The sequence below is a fragment of the Oncorhynchus tshawytscha genome, linkage group LG13 (assembly GCF_018296145.1).
Source record: "Oncorhynchus tshawytscha isolate Ot180627B linkage group LG13, Otsh_v2.0, whole genome shotgun sequence".
NCBI lineage: Eukaryota > Metazoa > Chordata > Actinopteri > Salmoniformes > Salmonidae > Oncorhynchus > Oncorhynchus tshawytscha.
This window is the reverse complement of record NC_056441.1, coordinates 3,018,225-3,040,724: the sequence shown is the minus strand read 5'-3', so window position 1 is coordinate 3,040,724 and position 22,500 is coordinate 3,018,225. Positions and strand designations below refer to the sequence as shown.

Sequence of the window (22,500 nt, the reverse complement as noted above, 5' to 3'; positions counted from 1 at the left end):
CAGAGGGAGGGATACAGGGGGAAAGGAGTGTAGCAACAGAGGGAGGGTATAGGGGGGTAAAGGAGTGTAGAAACAGAGGGAGGGATACGGGAAAGGAGTGTAGCAACAGAGGGAGGGTATAGGATGGGTAAAGGAGTGTAGAAACAGAGGGAGGGATACAGGGAGGGTAAAGGAGTGTAGAAACAGAGGGAGGGATATGGGGGTAAAGGAGTGTAGAAACAGAGGGAGGGATACAGGGGGAAATGTAGTACACTACGTAGAGAATAGGGTTCCATTCCATTGTCACTACATAGAGAATAGGGTTCCATTCCATTGTCACTACATAGAGAATAGGGTTCCATTCCATTGTCACTACATAGAGAATCAGATTCCATTCCATTCTCACTACATAAATGGGATTTGTTTTAGAATCATGGTGCAATGAGTATCACAGTCTGGTAAACTCATAGTCCGTACTAAGACAACATGGATATATCGATAAAGGATTTTCAAATGAGTTCTTTCAACATTAGTGCTCTCCCCTGGGGTCCATTTTATTTAAATTACCATGCGAACTGTACATGAGTGCAATTCAATTATTAGGGTTCCATTCCATTCTCACTACGTAGAGAATAGGGTTCCATTCCATTCGCACTATGTAGAGAATAGGGTTCCACTCCATTCTCACTACGTAGAGAATAGGGTTCCATTCCATTCTCACTACATAGAGAATAGGGTTCCATTCAATTCTCACTACATAGAGAATAGGGTTCCATTCCATTCTCACTACATAGAGAATAGGGTTCCATTCCATTCTCACTACATAGAGAATAGGGTTCCATTCCATTCTCACTACGTAGAGAATAGGGTTCCATTCCATTCTCACTACGTAGAGAATAGGGTTCCATTCCATTCTCACTACATAGAGAATAGGGTTCCATTCCATTCACACTACGTAGAGAATAGGGTTCCATTCCATTCTCACTACGTAGAGAATAGGGTTCCATTCCATTCTCACTACGTAGAGAATAGGGTTCCATTCCATTCTCACTACGTAGAGAATAGGGTTCCACTCCATTCTCACTACGTAGAGAATAGGGTTCCACTCCATTCTCACTACGTAGAGAATAGGGTTCCACTCCATTCTCACTACAAAGAGAATAGGGTTCCATTCCATTCTCACTACGTAGAGAATAGGGTTCCATTCCATTCACACTACGTAGAGAATAGGGTTCCATTCCATTCTCACTACATAGAGAATAGGGTTCCATTCCATTCTCACTACGTAGAGAATAGGGTTCCATTCCATTCTCACTACGTAGAGAATAGGGTTCCATTCCATTCTCACTACAAAGAGAATAGGGTTCCATTCCATTCGCACTATGTAGAGAATAGGGTTCCATTCCATTCTCACTACATAGAGAATAGGGTTCCATTCCATTCTCACTACATAGAGAATAGGGTTCCATTCCATTCACACTACGTAGAGAATAGGGTTCCATTCCATTCTCACTACATAGAGAATAGGGTTCCATTCCATTCACACTATGTAGAGAATAGGGTTCCATTCCATTCTCACTACATAGAGAATAGGGTTCCATTCCATTCTCACTACATAGAGAATAGGGTTCCATTCCATTCTCACTACGTAGAGAATAGGGTTCCATTCCATTCGCACTATGTAGAGAATAGGGTTCCACTCCATTCTCACTACGTAGAGAATAGGGTTCCATTCCATTCTCACTACATAGAGAATAGGGTTCCATTCCATTCTCACTACATAGAGAATAGGGTTCCACTCCATTCTCACTACATAGAGAATAGGGTTCCATTCCATTCACACTATGTAGAGAATAGGGTTCCATTCCATTCTCACTACATAGAGAATAGGGTTCCATTCCATTCTCACTAAATAGAGAATATGGTTCCAAGAGGTATTCATCTCCTCTACCTCCATCACCTCATACCCAGCTCCTCTACCTCCATCACCACATACCCATCTCCTCTAGTCCTCTACCTCCATCACCACATACCCATCTCCTCTAGTCCTCTACCTCCATCACCACATACCCATCTCCTCTACCTCCATCACCTCATACCCATCTCCTCCACCTCCATCACTTCATACCCATCTCCTCTACCTCCATCACCTCATACCCTCCTCCTCTACCTCCATCACCTCATACCCATCTCCTCTAGTCCTCTACCTCCATCACATCATACCAATCTCCTCTACCTCCATCACCTCATACCCATCTCCTCATACCCATCTCCTCTACCTCATCACCTCATACCCATCTCCTCTAGTCCTCTACCTCCATCACTTCATACCCATCTCCTCTAGTCATCTACCTCCATCACCACATACCCATCTCCTCTAGTCCTCTACCTCCATCACCACATACCCATCTCCTCTACCTCCATCACCTCATACCCATCTCTCTCTACCTCCATCACCTCATACCCATCTCCTCTACCTCCATCACCTCATACCCATCTCCTCTACCTCCATCACCTCATACCCATCTCCTCTAGTCCTCTACCTCCATCACATCATACCAATCTCCTCTACCTCCATCACCTCATACCCATCTCCTCATACCCATCTCCTCTACCTCATCACCTCATACCCATCTCCTCTAGTCCTCTACCTCCATCACTTCATACACATCTCCTCTACCTCCATCACCTCATATCAATATCCTCTAGTCCTCTACCTCCATCACCTCATACCCATCTCCTCTACCTCCATCATCTCATACCCATCTCCTCTAGTCCTCTACCTCCATCACCTCATACCCATCTCCTCTAGTCCTCTACCTCCATCACCTCATACCCATCTCCTCTACCTCCATCATCACATACCCATCTCCTCATACCCATCTCCTCTACCTCCATCACCTCATACCCATCTCCTCTACCTCCATCACCTCATACCCATCTTCTCTAGTCCTCTACCTCCATCACCTCATACCCATCTCCTCTACCTCCATCACCTCATACCCAGCTCCTCTACCTCCATCACCACATACCCATCTCCTCTAGTCCTCTACCTCCATCACCACATACCCATCTCCTCTAGTCCTCTACCTCCATCACCACATACCCATCTCCTCTACCTCCATCACCTCATACCCATCTCCTCCACCTCCATCACTACATACCCATCTCCTCTACCTCCTCACCACATACCCATCTCCTCTAGTCCTCTACCTCCATCACCACATACCCATCTCCTCTACCTCCATCACCTCATACCCATCTCCTCTATCTCCATCACCTCATACCCTCCTCCTCTACCTCCATCACATCATACCCATCTCCTCTACATCCATCATCACATACCCATCTCCTAATACCCATCTCCTCTACCTCCATCACCTCATACCCATCTCCTCTACCTCCATCACCTCATACCCATCTCCTCTACATCCATCACCTCATACCCATCTCCTCTACCTCCATCACCTCATACCCATCTCCTCTAGTCCTCTACCTCCATCACCTCATACCCATCTCCTCTACCTCCATCATCACATACCCATCTCCTCATACCCATCTCCTCTACCTCCATCACCTCACCTCACCCATCTCCTCTACCTCCATCACCTCATACCCATCTCATCTAGTCCTCTACCTCCATCACCTCATACCCATCTCCTCTACCTCCATCACCTCATACCCATCTCCTCTAGTCCTCTACCTCCATCACCTCATACCCATCTCCTCTACCTCCATCACCTCATACCCATCTCCTCTACCTCCATCACCTCATACCCATCTCCTCTACCTCCATCACCTCATACCCATCTCATCTAGTCCTCTACCTCCATCACCTCATACCCATCTCCTCTAGTCCTCTACCTCCATCACCTCATACCCATCTCCACTACCTCCATCACCTCATACCCATCTCCTCTAGTCATCTCCTCTACCTCATCACCTCATACCCATATCCTCTAGTCCTCTACCTCCATAACCTCATACCCATCTCCTCTACCTCCATCACCACATACACATCTCCTCTAGTCCTCTACCTCCATCACCTCATACCCATCTCCTCTACCTCCATCAACTCATACCCAGCTCCTCTACCTCCACCTCATCACCTCATGCCCATATCCTCTACCTCCATCACCTCATACCCATCTCCTCTACCTCCATCACCACATACCCATCTCCTCTAGTCCTCTACCTCCATCACCTCATACCCATCTCCTCATACCCATCTCCTCTACCTCCATCACCTCATACCCATCTCCTCTAGTCCTCTACCTCCATCACCTCATACCCATCTCCTCTACCTCCATCACCTCATACCCATCTCCTCTAGTCATCTCCTCTACCTCATCACCTCATACCCATCTCTTCTAGTCCTCTACCTCCATCACATCATACCCATCTCCTCTACCTCCATCACCTCATACCCATCTCCTCTACCTCCATCCCCTCCTGCCCATCTCCTCTACCTCCATCACCTCATACCCATCTCCTCTACCTCCATCACCTCATACCCATCTCCTCTAGTCCTCTACCTCCATCACCTCATACCCATCTCCTCTAGTCCTCTACCTCCATCACCTCATACCCATCTCCTCTACCTCCATCACTTCATACCCATCTCCTCTACCTCCATCACCTCATACCCATCTCCTCTACCTCCATCACCTCATACCCATCTCCTCTAGTCCTCTACCTCCATCACCTCATACCCATCTTCTCTAGTCCTCTACCTCCATCACCTCATACCCACCTCCTCTACCTCCATCACCTCATACCCATCTTCTCTAGTCCTCTACCTCCATCACCTCATACCCATCTCCACTACCTCCATCACCTCATACCCATCTCCTCTAACTCCATCACCTCATACCCATCTCCTCTAGTCATCTCCTCTACCTCATCACCTCATACCCATATCCTCTAGTCCTCTACCTCCATAACCTCATACCCATCTCCTCTACCTCCATCACCACATACCCATCTCCTCTAGTCCTCTACCTCCATCACCTCATACCCATCTCCTCTACCTCCATCATCACATACCCATCTCCTCTACCTCCATCACCTCATACCCATCTCCTCTAGTCCTCTACCTCCATCACCTCATACCCATCTCCTCTACCTCGATCACCTCATACCCATCTCCTCTAGTCCTCTAACCCAATCACCACATACCCATCTCCTCTACCTCCATAACCTCATACCCATCTCCTCTACCTCCATCACCTCCTACCCATCTCCTCTACCTCCATCACCTCATACCCATCTCCTCTACCTCCATCACCTCATACCCATCTCCTCTAGTCCTCTACCTCCATCACCTCATACCCATCTCCTCTACCTCCATCACCTCATACCCATCTCCTCTCTCCACCTCCCCATCACCTCCATACCCATCCCATCTCTCTACCTCCATCACCTCATACCCATCTCCTCTAGTCCTCTACCTCCATCACCTCATACCCATCTCCTCTACCTCCATCACCTCATACCCATCTCCTCTAGTCCTCTACCTCCATCACCTCATACCCATCTCCTCTACCTCCATCACCTCATACCCATCTCCTCTAGTCCTCTACCTCCATCACCTCATACCCATCTCCTCTACCTCCATCACTTCATACCCATCTCCTCTACCTCCATCACCTCATACCCATCTCCTCTACCTCCATCACCTCATACCCATCTCCTCTAGTCCTCTACCTCCATCACCTCATACCCATCTTCTCTAGTCCTCTACCTCCATCACCTCATACCCACCTCCTCTACCTCCATCACCTCATACCCATCTTCTCTAGTCCTCTACCTCCATCACCTCATACCCATCTCCACTACCTCCATCACCTCATACCCATCTCCTCTAACTCCATCACCTCATACCCATCTCCTCTAGTCATCTCCTCTACCTCATCACCTCATACCCATATCCTCTAGTCCTCTACCTCCATAACCTCATACCCATCTCCTCTACCTCCATCACCACATACCCATCTCCTCTAGTCCTCTACCTCCATCACCTCATACCCATCTCCTCTACCTCCATCATCACATACCCATCTCCTCTACCTCCATCACCTCATACCCATCTCCTCTAGTCCTCTACCTCCATCACCTCATACCCATCTCCTCTACCTCCATCACCTCATACCCATCTCCTCTAGTCCTCTAACCCAATCACCACATACCCATCTCCTCTACCTCCATAACCTCATACCCATCTCCTCTACCTCCATCACCTCCTACCCATCTCCTCTACCTCCATCACCTCATACCCATCTCCTCTACCTCCATCACCTCATACCCATCTCCTCTAGTCCTCTACCTCCATCACCTCATACCCATCTCCTCTACCTCCATCACCTCATACCCATCTCCTCCTCTACCTCCATCACCTCATACCCATCTCCTCTACCTCCATCACCTCATACCCATCTCCTCTAGTCCTCTACCTCCATCACCTCATCCCATCTCCTCTACCTCCATCACCTCATACCCATCTCCTCTAGTCCTCTACCTCCATCACCTCATACCCATCTCCTCTACCTCCATCACCTCATACCCATCTCCTCTAGTCCTCTACCTCCATCACCTCATACCCATCTCCTCTATCTCCATCACCTCATACCCATCTCCTCTAGTCCTCTACCTCCATCACCTTATACCCATCTCCTCTAGTCCTCTACCTCCATCACCTCATACCCATCTCCTCTACCTCCATCACCTCATACCCATCTCCTCTACCTCCATCACCTCATACCCATCTCCTCTACCTCCATCACCTCATACCCATCTCATCTAGTCCTCTACCTCCATCACCTCATACCCATCTCCTCTAGTCCTCTACCTCCATCACCTCATACCCATCTCCACTACCTCCATCACCTCATTCCCATCTCCTCTAACTCCATCACCTCATACCCATCTCCTCTAGTCATCTCCTCTACCTCATCACCTCATACCCATATCCTCTAGTCCTCTACCTCCATAACCTCATACCCATCTCCTCTACCTCCATCACCACATACACATCTCCTCTAGTCCTCTACCTCCATCACCTCATACCCATCTCCTCTACCTCCATCAACTCATACCCAGCTCCTCTACCTCCATCACCTCATGCCCATATCCTCTACCTCCATCACCTCATACCCATCTCCTCTACCTCCATCACCACATACCCATCTCCTCTAGTCCTCTACCTCCATCACCTCATACCCATCTCCTCATACCCATCTCCTCTACCTCCATCACCTCATACCCATCTCCTCTAGTCCTCTACCTCCATCACCTCATACCCATCTCCTCTACCTCCATCACCTCATACCCATCTCCTCTAGTCATCTCCTCTACCTCATCACCTCATACCCATCTCTTCTAGTCCTCTACCTCCATCACATCATACCCATCTCCTCTACCTCCATCACCTCATACCCATCTCCTCTACCTCCATCCCCTCCTACCCATCTCCTCTACCTCCATCACCTCATACCCATCTCCTCTACCTCCATCACCTCATACCCATCTCCTCTAGTCCTCTACCTCCATCATCTCATACCCATCTCCTCTAGTCCTCTACCTCCATCACCTCATACCCATCTCCTCTACCTCCATCACTTCATACCCATCTCCTCTACCTCCATCACCTCATACCCATCTCCTCTACCTCCATCACCTCATACCCATCTCCTCTAGTCCTCTACCTCCATCACCTCATACCCATCTCCTCTAGTCCTCTACCTCCATCACCTCATACCCATCTCCTCTATCTCCATCACCTCATACACCTCTCCTCTACCTCCATCACCACATACCCATCTCCTCTACCTCCATCACCTCATAACAATCTCCTCTACCTGCATCACCTCATACCCATCTCCTCTAGTCATCTACCTCCATCACGTCATACCTATCTCCTCTACCTCCATCATCACATACCCATCTCCTCTACCTCCATCACCTCATACCCATCTCCTCTAGTCCTCTACCTCCATCACCTCATACCCATCTCCTCTACCTCCATCACCTCATACCCATCTCCTCTAGTCCTCTAACCCAATCACCACATACCCATCTCCTCTACCTCCATAACCTCATACCCATCTCCTCTACCTCCATCACCTCCTACCCATCTCATCTACCTCCATCACCTCATACCCATCTCCTCTACCTCCATCACCTCATACCCATCTCCTCTAGTCCTCTACCTCCATCACCTCATACCCATCTCCTCTACCTCCATCACCTCATACCCATCTCCTCTACCTCCATCACCTCATACCCATCTCCTCTACCTCCATCACCTCATACCCATCTCATCTAGTCCTCTACCTCCATCACCTCATACCCATCTCCTCTAGTCCTCTACCTCCATCACTTCATACCCATCTCCTCTAGTCCTCTACCTCCATCACCTCATACCCATCTCCTCTACCTCCATCACCTCATACCCATCTCCTCTAGTCCTCTACCTCCATCACCTCATACCCATCTCCTCTAGTCCTCTACCTCCATCACCTCATACCCATCTCCTCTACCTCCATCACCTCATACCCATCTCCTCTACCTCCATCACCTCATACCCATCTCCTCTAGTCCTCTACCTCCATCACCTCATACCCATCTCCTCTAGTCCTCTACCTCCATCACCTCAAACCCATCTCCTCTACCTCCATCACTTCATACCCATCTCCTCTAGTCCTCTACCTCCATCACCTCATACCCATCTCCTCTAGTCCTCTACCTCCATCACCTCATACCCATCTCCTCTAGTCCTCTACCTCCATCACCTCATACCCATCTCCTCTACCTCCATCACCTCATACCCATCTCCTCTAGTCCTCTACCTCCATCACCTCATACCCATCTCCTCTAGTCCTCTACCTCCATCACCTCATACCCATCTCCTCTACCTCCATCACCTCATACCCATCTCCTCTACCTCCATCACCTCATACCCATCTCCTCTACCTCCATCAGCTCATACCCATCTCCTCTACCTCCATCACCTCATACCTATCTCATCTACCTCCATCACATCATACCCATCTCCTCTACCTCCATCACCTCATACCCATCTCCTCTACCTCCATCACCTCATACCCATCTCCTCTACCTCCATCACCTCATACCCATCTCCTCTACCTCCATCACCTCATACCCATCTCCTCTGCCTCCATCACCTCATACCCATCTCCTCTACCTCCATCACCTCATACCCATCTCCTCTACCTCCATCACATCATACCCATCTCCTCTTCATTTGAATTATTCTCCTCCAACTCTTTCTCTCTCCATCCCACTGCCCTGGTTATGACCAGTCCTCCGTTCCCTTGAGACGATCCTGCCCTTTCCCCCCCTCATCAATATGCATGAGCCCCCCTGCCATGCTCCAGAGTCTCGACTAATCAGCCGGTGTCACTTTGGATTTGGCCCCGCCTGTCGGACCTTCGACCCCACCCTGTCTGTCAAAGGGCCTGCAGGGTTGGCTGGCTCACTGACCCTGTGTCACTTCCCCTTCCTGTCTCAGTCTGTTGATATGTTTTAGCATGATGCTTTCATATTGGTGGAGATAGTATTATTTAAATAGATGATAATGTTGATGATGGTCAACAGAGGAATATCAATCCCTAACCTTCACAAAGATATAATGAATATTATATATATATATTATGGCTAAAACTATGTGACACATGCTGCAGACATGTGTATTTCAAATGGTATGTCATGAATATGTTGACAGTTCTCTACAGGTAATATGTGAGAGAGATTCCAGTCGATCCCTTCTGGCTCTAGACATGAGGGGATGTCAGAGCAGGTATTTAGCTATAGGTAGCTGCACCACCCTGTTTGATCGTGTTGAATTGAGAAATCCACTGAGAGAGGGATTGATGTATTTGCATGCCAATCACGTTCACCCTTCTCTCCTCCTGGATGTAGTCTGGGCCGGGGAAATGTAACAATGTGTGTCGTTATCAGTGTAAAAAAAAAAAAATATCAGGTTTAGCTTAAATGCTTAATTAATTTATCTGGATTTTCGCTGTAAAAATCTGTGAATATCTAACTCTCTCTCTATTTCTTCTGTCGGCCCTCTCATCCCTCCCTCTCACCCCTCTCTCTCTCATCCCTCTCTCTCATCCCTCTCTCTTATCCCTCTCTCTCATCGCGCCCTCTCATCCCACCCACTCATCCCTCCCTCTCATCCCTCCCTCTCATCCCTCTCTCTCATCCCCCTCTCTCACCCCACTCTCTCATCCCTCTCTCATCCCTCCACTCTCATCCCTCTCTCTCATCCTTCCATCTCATCCCTCTCTCTCATCCCTCCCTCTCATCCCTCCCTCTCATCCCTCCCTCTCATCCCTCCCTCTCATCCCTCTCTCTCACCTCTCTCTCTCATCCCTTCCTCTCATCCCTCTCTCTCATCCACCCCTCTCAGTGTCTCAGATGGGTGTGGCCCAGGGACATAACATGTGTCCAGACCCCGGGATCCCTGACCGAGGGAGAAGAAAAGGATCAGACTTCAGGTAAAGGAGAGGAGAGACTGAGGGGAGAATACTGTACATAAACAGAGGAGAGACTGAGGGGAGTCTATAGTAGTACCACTATATAGGGAATAGGGCTCTGGTCTATAGTAGTACATAAACAGAGGAGAGACAGAGGGGGTCTAGAGTACTGTACATTAACAGAGGAGAGACTGAGACAGAGGGGTCTAGAGTACTGTACATTAACAGAGGAGAGACAGAGGGGAGAGTACTGTACATTAACAGAGGAGAGACTGAGACAGAGGGGAGAGTACTGTACATTAACAGAGGAGAGACTGAGACAGAGGGGTCTAGAGTACTGTACATAAACAGAGGAGAGACTGAGGGGGAGTACTGTACATGAACAGAGGATAGACTGATCTATAGTAGTACAACTATATAGGGAATGGGGTCTATAGTAGTGTACTATATAGGGAATAGGGCTCTGGTCTAAAGTAGTACCACTATAATGGGAATAGGGCTCTGGTCTATAGTAGTACCACTATATAGGGAATAGGGCTCTGGTCTATGGTAGTACCACTATATAGGGAATAGGGCTCTGGTCTATGGTAGTACCACTATATAGGGAATAGGGCTCTGGTATAGGAATAGGGCTCTGGTCTATAGTAATACTACTATATAGGGAATATGGCTCTGGTCTATAGTAGTACCACTATATAGGGAATAGGGCCCTGGTCTATAGTAGTACCACTATACAGGGAATAGGGCCCTGGTCTATAGTAGTACCACTATATAGGGAATAGGGCTCTGGTCTATAGTAATACCACTATATAGGGAATAGGGCTCTGATCTATAGTAGTACCACTATATAGGGAATAGGGCTCTGGTCTATAGTAGTACCACTATATAGGGAATAGGGCTCTGGTCTATGGTAGTACCACTATATAGGGAATAGGGCTCTGGTCTATAGTAGTACCACTATATAGGGAATAGGGCTCTGGTCTATAGTAGTACCACTATATAGGGAATAGGGTCTATAGTAGTACCACTATATAGGGAATGGGGTCTATAGTAGTGCCATTATATAGGGAGTAGGGCTCTGGTCTAAAGTAGTACCACTATATAGGGAATAGGGCTCTGGTCTATAGTAGTACCACTATATAGGGAATAGGGCTCTGGTCTATAGTAGTACCACTATATAGGGAATAGGGCTCTGGTCTATAGTAGTACCACTATATAGGGAATAGGGCTCTGGTCTATAGTAGTACCACTATATAGGGAATAGGGCTCTGTTCTATAGTAGTACCACTATATAGGGAATAGGGCTCTGGTCTATAGTAGTACCACTATATAGGGAATAGGGCTCTGTTCTATAGTAGTACCACTATATAGGGAATAGGGCTCTGGTCTATAGTAGTACCACTATATAGGGAATAGGGCTCTGGTCTATAGTAGTACCACTATATAGGGAATAGGGCTCTGGTCTATAGTAGTACCACTATGTAGAGAATAGGGCTCTAAACTATAGTAGTACCACTATATAGGGAATAGGGCTCTGGTCTATAGTAGTACCACTATATAGGGAATAGGGCTCTGGTCTATAGTAGTACCACTATATGGGGAATAGGGCTCTGGTCTATAGTAGTACCACTATATAGGGAATAGGGCTCTGGTCTATAGTAGTACCACTATATAGGGAATAGGGCTCTGGTCTATAGTAGTACCACTATATAGGGAATAGGGCTCTGGTCTATAGTAGTACCACTATATAGGGAATAAGGGGCCGTTTGGGATGTGTGTCTCTGTATCAGTGACGTGTCTCCGGGTTTGTCACTGCGTCTAATACAGACAAATGGGTAGGATCTGTCCCCCACAAAGCACCGCTCTGTGAGGTCACAACAGGAAGTGTTTTTGGAGGATGGGATTGTGGTTAAACAGAGGACTGAAACCTGGACATACAGACAACCCTTCAGGACGGGAGTTTTCCTTCCCAAGACGTTAAAGACCAGAGTTACAACACATCCATCTCTATGTGTATAACCCTCTGTCTCTCTACCTCCTCCTACAGGCTGGGAACCATGGTGCACTTCTCCTGTGATGAGGGTTATGAGCTGGATGTGTATAACCCTCTGTCTCTCTACCTCCCCCTACAGGCGGGGAACCACAGTGCACTTCTCCTGTGATGAGGGTTATGAGCTGCAGGGCTCTAAGAGCATCAGCTGCCTGAGAGTCACAGACAGCTACGTAGGCTGGAGCGACGACCGACCCATCTGCAGAGGTATGGGGGCGGAGGGGGGGGTCTCTCTGCTCATGTGTGTATCTGTGTCTCTGTGTGTGGGTGTGTGTATCTGTTCATACTGTGTGTTTATCCGTTAGCCTGAGCTGGACTTGACTCTCATCGATCTACGCTGGCAGTCCACTGCCCACAAGGCGAATAAACTTCCTCCCATCATTTAGTGACAAGCAGAATGGTCACGGCCTCCGTGTGTCGTCCACGGCCTCCGTGTGTCGTCCACGGCCTCCGTGTGTCGTCCACGGCCTGTTGTGTGTCGTCCACGGCCTGTTGTGTGTCGGTCACGGCCTGTTGTGTGTCGGTCACGGCCTGTTGTGTGTCGGTCACGGCCTGTTGTGTGTCGGTCACGGCCTGTTGTGTGTCGGTCACGGCCTGTTGTGTGTCGTCCACGGCCTGTTGTGTGTCGTCCACGGCCTGTTGTGTGTCGTCCAAGGCCTGTTGTGTGTCCTCCACGGCCTGTTGTGTCGTCCACGTCCACGGCCTGTTGTGTGTCGTCCACGGCCTGTGTGTGTCGTCCACGGCCTGGTGTGTGTGTGTCGTCCAAGGCCTGTTGTGTGTCGTCCACGGCCTGTGTGTGTCGTCCACGGCCTGTTGTGTGTCGTCCACGGCCTGTTGTGTGTCGTCCACGGCCTGTGTGTGTCGTCCACGGCCTGTGTGTGTCGTCCACGGCCTCTGTGTGTCGTCCACGGCCTGTTGTGTGTCGTCCACGGCCTCCGTGTGTCGTCCACGGCCTGTGTGTGTGTCGTCCAAGGCCTGTTGTGTGTCGTCCAAGGCCTGTTGTGTGTCGTCCAAGACCTGTTGTGTGTCGTCCATGGCCGGCCTGTTGTGTGTCGTCCAAGGCCTGTGTGTGTCGTCCAAGGCCTGTGTGTGTGTGTCCAAGACGGCCTCTGTGTGTCGTCCATGGCCTCCGTGTGTCGTCCACGGCCTGTTGTGTGTCGTCCAAGGCCTGTTGTGTGTCGTCCAAGGCCTGTTGTGTGTCGTCCAAGGCCTGTTGTGTGTCGTCCAAGGCCTGTTGTGTGTCGTCCATGGCCGGTTGTGTGTCGTCCAAGGCCTGTTGTGTGTCGTCCACGGCCTGTGTGTCGTCCACGGCCTGTGTGTGTCATCTAATCAACCCACAACCTGTGTGGCTTTGTGTTGCACCCTAACCACCCAAACAGGCTGATGTTCTATTGACAACAACTGTGTCTGAATGTATCAGAGTAAAGCAGACAGACAGAGTCCCGTCTCTATTAGATGAATGTATCAGAGTAAAGCAGAGAGAGAGACAGAGTCCCATCTCTATTAGATGAATGTATCAGAGTAAAGCAGAGAGAGACAGAGTCCCGTCTCTATTAGATTAATGTATCAGAGTAAAGCAGAGAGAGAGACAGAGTCCCATCTCTATTAGATGCATGTATCAGAGTAAAGCAGAGAGAGAGACAGAGTCCCGTCTCTATTAGATGAATGTATCAGAGTAAAGCAGAGAGAGACAGAGTCCCGTCTCTATTAGATGAATGTATCAGAGTAAGGCAGAGAGAGAGACAGAGTCCCGTCTCTATTAGATGCATGTATCAGAGTAAAGCAGAGAGAGACAGAGTCCCGTCTCTATTAGATGCATGTATCAGAGTAAGGCAGAGAGAGAGACAGAGTCCCGTCTCTATTAGATGAATGTATCAGAGTAAAGCAGAGAGAGAGACAGAGTCCCGTCTCTATCCCTCTACACTCAAACACTCACTCACACGCACGCACGCACACACACACACACACATACACACACACACACACATACACACACACACACACATACACACACACACACACACATACACACCACACACACACACACACACAAGTGAGATAGCTCCGAGGGGATTGAAGAAGAGAAGGGTGACTATGACCTTACCTTTGTGGTCCAGTTTTCTACAGTCCCTTTGGCACTCATTTCAGAACCATGTGGTGATTATTCAAATCTCTAGACAAAAACTCAAAACGGTCATCACTTGTAACACAGGCTGTCCACTGTTCAAAACATAGCATTGTGCGTTCATATCTTTAAAGAAACCTTGCACTTGCAGAATCATTGGTTCAAATAACTCATTTATCATGAAATACCATAGGAACATTCATTTAGATCACCCACACACAAGATACCGATAGTTTCACTGTGTAGTTGTTCCTACAATCATTAAATATTGTAGTACAAAATATGTGAAAACATCAACTGCAGTGTTCCTCACCTGGCTTACTGTAAAACATCACTGCAGTGTTCCTCACCTGGCTTACTGTAAAACATCACTGCAGTGTTCCTTACCTGGCTTACTGTAAAACATCACTGCAGTGTTCCTCACCTGGCTTACTGTAAAACATCACTGCAGTGTTCCTCACCTGGCTTACTGTAAAACATCATCACTGCAGTGTTCCTCACCTGGCTTACTGTAAAACATCACTGAAGTGTTACTCACCTGGCTTACTGTAAAACATCACTGCAGTGTTCCTCACCTGGCTTACTGTAAAACATCACTGCAGTGTTCCTTACCTGGCTTACTGTAAAACATCACTGCAGTGTTCCTTACCTGGCTTACTGTAAAACATCACTGCAGTGTTCCTCATCTGGCTTACTGTAAAACATCACTGCAGTGTTCCTCATCTGGCTTACTGTAAAACATCACTGCAGTGTTCCTCACCTGGCTTACTGTAAAAAGCAAAACAAAGGATTGATTACTGTACTTCTATATTTCCATCAACTCTGTCTTGTGGATTTGGCCACAGGTTCTCATCCACATCACAATGGATGTTTTCATTAGCTAAACATCTTGGGAAGAATTTTCGGGGGAATCCAGGCCTGACACTGGTCTGCCGTGATGTCATTGCATGTGTCATCCATGGCCTGGAGAAGGGCGGCTTGTTCATGAGGGCGCCTATCATATACCTTCCACCTACATGTGGAGAAAAATTCCTCAATCGGTTTAAGGAAAGGAGAGTATGGGGGTGAGTACAGGGTGGTAAATTGTGGATGGGCCTGAAACCATGATTGCACCATTTGAGCATGGTGGAACCTGACATTATCCCACACATTGACATAGGTCACGCCATCAGCTCTACAGATCTGATTTAGCTCATCAAGGTTACAAGGAGAGCTGCATTATATGATCCAATATGAGGTCTGCGTCTCACCCACACCATCTTCTGATATAGCCGCACACACGGTGAGGTTGGCCCCACGTTGTCAAGGTACTTGGATGGTCGCCCGCTGGCCAATGAAATTCCGACCTCTCCTCCTTGTCTTGGAGGTTGAAGCCTGCATCATCCAAATAGAGGAATTTGTGATATTTTTCATCAGTATCCAGCTCCATCACCCTCTAAAAATACATTTTGGAGAATTACTGATTACAATGTGATGTAGAATTTGGGGGGGGGGGGAATTTTTCACAACAGGCATCTTGAAACTGAACATACCTGAACAGACTCAGTCCTCAGTTGCTTCACTCTGTCTGCATTTCTTTCAGAAGGCCCACGGTATAGCTGTTTTAGAGACCCCTGGTGCCTTTTCAGCATGCAGGCAATAGTCAGCAAACTCATGGCTTCCACATTGTTCAACATTGTCGTCATTGTCCAAGATGTGCTGCCGAATGTCTGTAAGGTGAATATCATCTCTGGCCCGAACCAAATTGATCACAGCCCGCTCTTATTGGTCAATCAGAATGTTCCCTCTGCCTCCCCTATTTGGCCTCAATTCTCAATTCTGCAGGGAAAATGACACTAAGATCACATTTAGTCACATCACCTACTCTGTGGTACACATTGACATGCAATATAAAGTCATTTGACAGTTGAGAGTAGCCTAATGTTTAGTGCACGCTGAAGACTTACCGGTTCTCATTGCAGAAAGTTCTGATGATTGAGGCCACGGTTGATCTTCTGAGGTTTGGTTGAATCATTGTAGCTGCCTCAGTCATTGTCATGATTTACGACCTGGTCTAAAACTATTGCTCGGATTTCATTGGACACTCTTTGCTGTTGCTGCCGTTGTCTTGTTCCGTGGCCTTGTCCTCTACCACGTTCCCCCCACAGCTCTCCAACGAGGCCCACGACCAGATCTCAGAAGGGGTACTTGGTCCGTGGCCTTGTCCTCTACCACGTTCCCCCCACAGCTCTCCAACGAGGCCCACGACCAGATCTCAGAAGGGGTACTTGGTCCGTGGCCTTGTCCTCTACCACGTTCACCCCACACCTCTCCAACGAGGCCCACGACCACCTCTCAGAAGGGGTGCTTGTCCCCTGGCATTCCTTTGACCCCCACGTCTTTCTCCTCCCACAGCTTGACCTCTATTGTGACCTGGATCACCTGCTGGCTCCATGTTATCTCTATGTTGTTGTAGGTGGATACCACTCAGTCCACTATACAGCTCCACTATACAGCTCCAGTTATCAGGGGTGCTTGTCCGTGGCCTTGTCCTCACCACTATACACCCCCATGTTATCACTATGTTGTTGTAGGTGGAAACCACCTCTCCACTAGGGGTGCTTGCCCACTATTCCATGTTATCACTATGTTTTTGTCCCAGGTGGATACCACTCATTCTGACCTGGATCAGCCCACTGCAGCTCCATGTTATCACTATGTTGTTGTAGGTGGATACCACTCAGTCCACTATACAGCTCCACTATACAGCTCCATGTTATCACTATGTTGTTGTAGGTGGATACCACTCAGTCCACTATACAGCTCCATGTTATCACTATGTTGTTGTAGATGGATACCACTCAGTCCACTATACAGCTCCACTATACAGCTCCATGTTATCACTATGTTGTTGTAGGTGGATACCACTCAGTCCACTATACAGCTCCACTATACAGCTCCATGTTGTCACTATGTTGTTGTAGATGGATACCACTCAGTCCACTATACAGCTCCATGTTATCACTATGTTGTTGTAGGTGGATACCACTCAGTCCACTATACAGCTCCACTATACAGCTCCATGTTATCACTATGTTGTTGTAGGTGGATACCACTCACTATACAGCTCCACTATACAGCTCCATGTTATCACTATGTTGTTGTAGGTGGATACCACTCAGTCCACTATACAGCTCCATGTTATCACTATGTTGTTGTAGGTGGATACCACTCAGTCCAATATACAGCTCCATGTTATCACTATGTTGTTGTAGGTGGATACCACTCAGTCCACTATACAGCTCCATGTTATCACTATGTTGTTGTAGATGGATACCACTCAGTCCACTATACAGCTCCATGTTATCACTATGTTGTTGTAGATGGATACCACTCAGTCCACTATACAGCTCCATGCTTGTTATCACTATGTTGTTGTAGATGGATACCACTCAGTCCACTATACAGCTCCATGTTATCACTATGTTGTTGTAGATGGATACCACTCAGTCCACTATACAGCTCCATGTTATCTCTATGTTGTTGTAGATGGATACCACTCAGTCCACTATACAGCTCCACTATACAGCTCCATGTTATCACTATGTTGTTGTAGGTAGATACCACTCAGTTCACTATATACTCGTACCACAATTTGAAATCAATCATCAGTAAAGAATTGGCAGTTTTGGAAATGCAATTACATACCTACACTCAAGATGCACTTTATTAGGTACACCTGCGTGTTAACGCAAATAGTTCCTTCGGACAGCGAATCATATGCCTGCAACTCAATATATAAATGGAGTATATGGAGTAGAGAGCTTTAGTTGTCATTCGACCAAACATTAGAACGGGCAAGATGAGTAATCTAAGCAACTTTGACCGTGGTATGATTGTTGATGCCACACATGGTGGGTCCAGCATCTCAGAAACAGCTGCCTTCCTGGGATTTTTTAAGCACTACAATCTCTAGATTTTACATAAAATGGTGCGATTAACAAAACACATGCGGTTCTGTGGTCAAAAACACCTTGTTAATGAGAGAGGTCAGAGGAGAATGTCCAGACTCATTCAAGCTAACAGAAAGGCCTCACATGCTCAAAAAACAGTGGTGTGCAGAAGGGCATCTCTTAACGTACAACACCGTGAATAATTCAGGCTGTTGTGGAGGCAAAAGGGGGCCCTACCTAGTACTAGAGTGGTGTACCTAATAAAGTGGCCAGTGAGTGTACAGTTTGTCAAATCTGAAAACACGGTCTGGAAAAGTGGTAAATGGGACCATAGAAACAGTGTCTGATAAAGAATGATGATGAAACATTACATCCATAGATAATGTAGTCCAATTGGTTCATGGTCCACGGTAGTTGGTGTCAATGGATCTCGTTATCCTGAAACTTTCATGATCTAAACATTGTTTGTCGGTTTCCATAAAATTATTTCCATCACAACTATGAAAATAAGACATATGGAATCATGTAGTAACCAAAGAAGTGTTAAACAAATCCAAATATATTTAATATTTGAGATTCTTCTAAGTAGCCACCCTTTGCCTTGATGAAAGTGTTGCAAACTCTTGGCATTCTCTCAACCAGCTTCACGAGGAATGCTTTTCCTCCAGTCTTGAAGGAGTTCCCACATATGCTGAGCACTTGTTGGCTGGTTTTTCTTCACTCTGCGGTCCAACTCATCCCAAACCATCTCAATTGGGTTGACGTCGGGTGATTGTGGAGGCCAGGTCATCTGATGCAGCACTCCATCACTCTCCTTCTTGGTCAAATAGCCCTTACACAGCCTGGAAGTGTGTTGGGTCATTGTCCTGTTGAAAAACAAATGATACTCCCACTAAGTGCAAACCAGATGGGATGGAGTATCGCTGCAGAATGCTGTGGTAGCCATGCTGGTTATGTCACGCCTGCTCCCGCTCTTCCCCCCTGGCGCTCGAGGGCATTACACACACCTGCCTTCCCCCGTCACGCGCATCAGCAATTATTGGATTCACCTGGACTCAATCACCTCTGTCATTACTTCCCCTATATACGTCCTATGCTTCAGCATCGTCTGTCTTTGTGTGCCGGCGTTGTTCATGTTTCTGTATAAATGTACCTGCTTCTCATCTCCGGCGTCGGTCCTTACAGTGTAAGTGTGCTTTGAATTATAAATAAATCACAGACAGTGTCACAAGCAAAGCACCCCCGCACCACCTCACCTCCTCCTCCATGATTGACGGTGGAGGCATGCGGAGATCATCCGTTCACCTGCGTCAGACAAAGACACGGCGGTTGGAACCAAAAAAATCTCACATTTGGACTCATCACAACAAAGGACAGATTGCCTAATGTCTATTGCACGTGTTTTTTGGCCCAAGGGGTATCTTTGGACACAATTTGACCATGAATACACAGTCTCCTCTGTTCTCTAGTTTTATATCTCTAGATATATACAGTGGCAAGAAAAAGTATTTGATTTCTCCATAGATCTGTCATGAAATATAATATGATCTTCATCTAAGTCACAGCAATAGACAAACACAGTCTGATTAAACTAAACACACAAACAATTATACGTTTTCATGTCTTTACTGAACATACCGTGTAAACATTCACAGTGCAGGGTGGGAAAAGTATGTGAACTTTTGGATTTAATAACTGGTTGACCCTCCTTTGGCAGCAATAACCTCAAATAAACGTTTTCTGTAGTTGTGGATCAGACCTACACAACGGTCAGGAGGAATTTTGGACCATTCATCTTTACAAAACTGTTTCTGTTCAACTATGTAATTGGGATGTCTGGTGTGAACTGCTCTCTCGAGGTCCTGCCACAGCATCTCAATCAGGTTGAGGTCAGGACACTGAATGGGCCACTCCAGAAGGATATTATCTTCTGTTGAAGCCATTCTGTTGTTGATTTACTTCTGTGTTTTGGTTCGTTGCCCTGTTGCATCACCCAACTTCTGTTGAACTTCAATCGGTGGACAGATAACCTTACATTCTCCTGCAAAACGTCTTGATCAACTTGGGAATTCATTTTTTCGGCAATGATATCTGTCCCAGCCCTTCAGGCAGCAAAGCAGCCCCAAACCATAATGCTCCATCCACCAGACTTTACAGTGGGGAGGTTTTGATGTTGTTGTTCTGTGCCTTTATTTTCTCCACATAGTGTTGTGTGTTCCTTCCAAACAACTCAGCTGTAGTTTCATCTGTCCACAGAATATTTTGCCTGTAGCGCTGTAGAACATCCAGGAGCTCTTTTTGCGAACCCTCAGACGTGCAGCAATGTTCTTTTTGGACAGCAGTGGCTTCTTCCGTGGTGTCCTCCCATGAACACCATTCTTGTTTAGTGTTTTACATATAGTAGACTCGTCAACAGAGATGTTAGCATGTCACGTAGATTTATGTAAGTCTTTAGCTGACATTCTAGGATTCTTCTTAACCTCAAAGAGCATTCTGCACTCTGCTCTTGCAGTCATCTTTGCAGGATGGCCACTCCTAGGGAGAGTAGCAACAGTGCTGAACTTTCTCCATTTATAGACATTTTGTCTTACTGTGGACTGATGAACATCAAGGCTTTTAGAGATACTTTTGTAACCATTTCCTTCTTCATGCAAGTCAACAATTCTAGGACTTTTGAGATCTCTTTTCTTCAAGGTATAGTTCACATCAGGCAATGCTTCTTGTGCATCGCAAACTCAAATTGTGTAAGTGTTTTTTTATAGGACAGGGCAGCTCTAACCAACATCTTCAATCTTGTCCCATTGATTTGACTCAAGGTTAGCTGACTCCTTACTCCAATTAGCTTAAGTCATTTAGCCTATGGGGTTCACATACTTTTTCCAACCTACAATGTGAAAGTTTAAATTATCTATTCAATATAGACAAGAAGAATCTTTGTCTATTGTTGTGACTTAGATGAAGATCAGTCAGACCAATTCATGCAGAAATCCAGGTCATTCCAAAGGTTCACATACTCCTTCTTGCCACTGTATGTCTATGTCTACATTTACATGACACATCTATTTATTGATCTCTATTTCTACAGTTATGCATCTCTGTATCAACTTCTAATTACATGTCTCTATGTCTACAGTCCTCTAATTACATGTCTCTACGTCTACAGTCCTCTAATTACATGTCTCTACGTCTACAGTCCTCTAATTACATGTCTCTATGTCCACAGTCCTCTAATGACATGTCTCTATGTCTACAGTCCTCTAATTACATGTCTCTATGTCTACAGTCCTCTAATTACATGTCTCTATGTCTACCGTCCTCTAATTACATGTCTCTACGTCTACAGTCCTCTAATTACATGTCTCTACGTCTACAGTCCTCTAATTACATGTCCTCTAATTACATGTCTCTATGTCTACAGTCCTCTAATTAAATGTCTCTACGTCTACAGTCCTCTAATTACATGTCTCTATGTCTACAGTCCTCTAATTACATGTCTCTACGTCTACAGTCCTCTAATTACATGTCTCTACGTCTACAGTCCTCTAATTACATGTCTCTATGTCTACAGTCCTCTAATTACATGTCTCTACGTCTACAGTCCTCTAATTACATGTCTCTATGTCTACAGTCCTCTAATTACATGTCTCTATGTCTACAGTCCTCTAATTACATGTCTCTATGTCTACAGTCCTCTAATTACATGTCTCTATGTCTACAGTCCTCTAATTACATGTCTCTACGTCTACAGTCCTCTAATTACATGTCTCTACGTCTACAGTCCTCTAATTACATGTCTCTACGTCTACAGTACTCTAATTACATGTCTCTATGTCTACAGTCCTCTAATTACATGTCTCTATGTCTACAGTCCTTTAATTACATCTCTCTATGTCTACAGTCCTCTAATTACAT

At 46.7% G+C, this 22,500-nt stretch overlaps 1 protein-coding gene across 1 annotated transcript in view; it reads left to right on the top strand.

Annotated features, from left to right (window-relative positions):
* The window catches only part of LOC112220687 (CUB and sushi domain-containing protein 2-like), a 927,456-nt gene that overhangs the window by 454,951 nt on the left and 450,005 nt on the right, over positions 1-22,500 (top strand). The window contains 2 exon segments of the mRNA XM_042295064.1: positions 10,415-10,502; positions 12,614-12,738. Of these exon segments, the coding sequence (XP_042150998.1) occupies positions 10,415-10,502; positions 12,614-12,738 (213 nt within the window).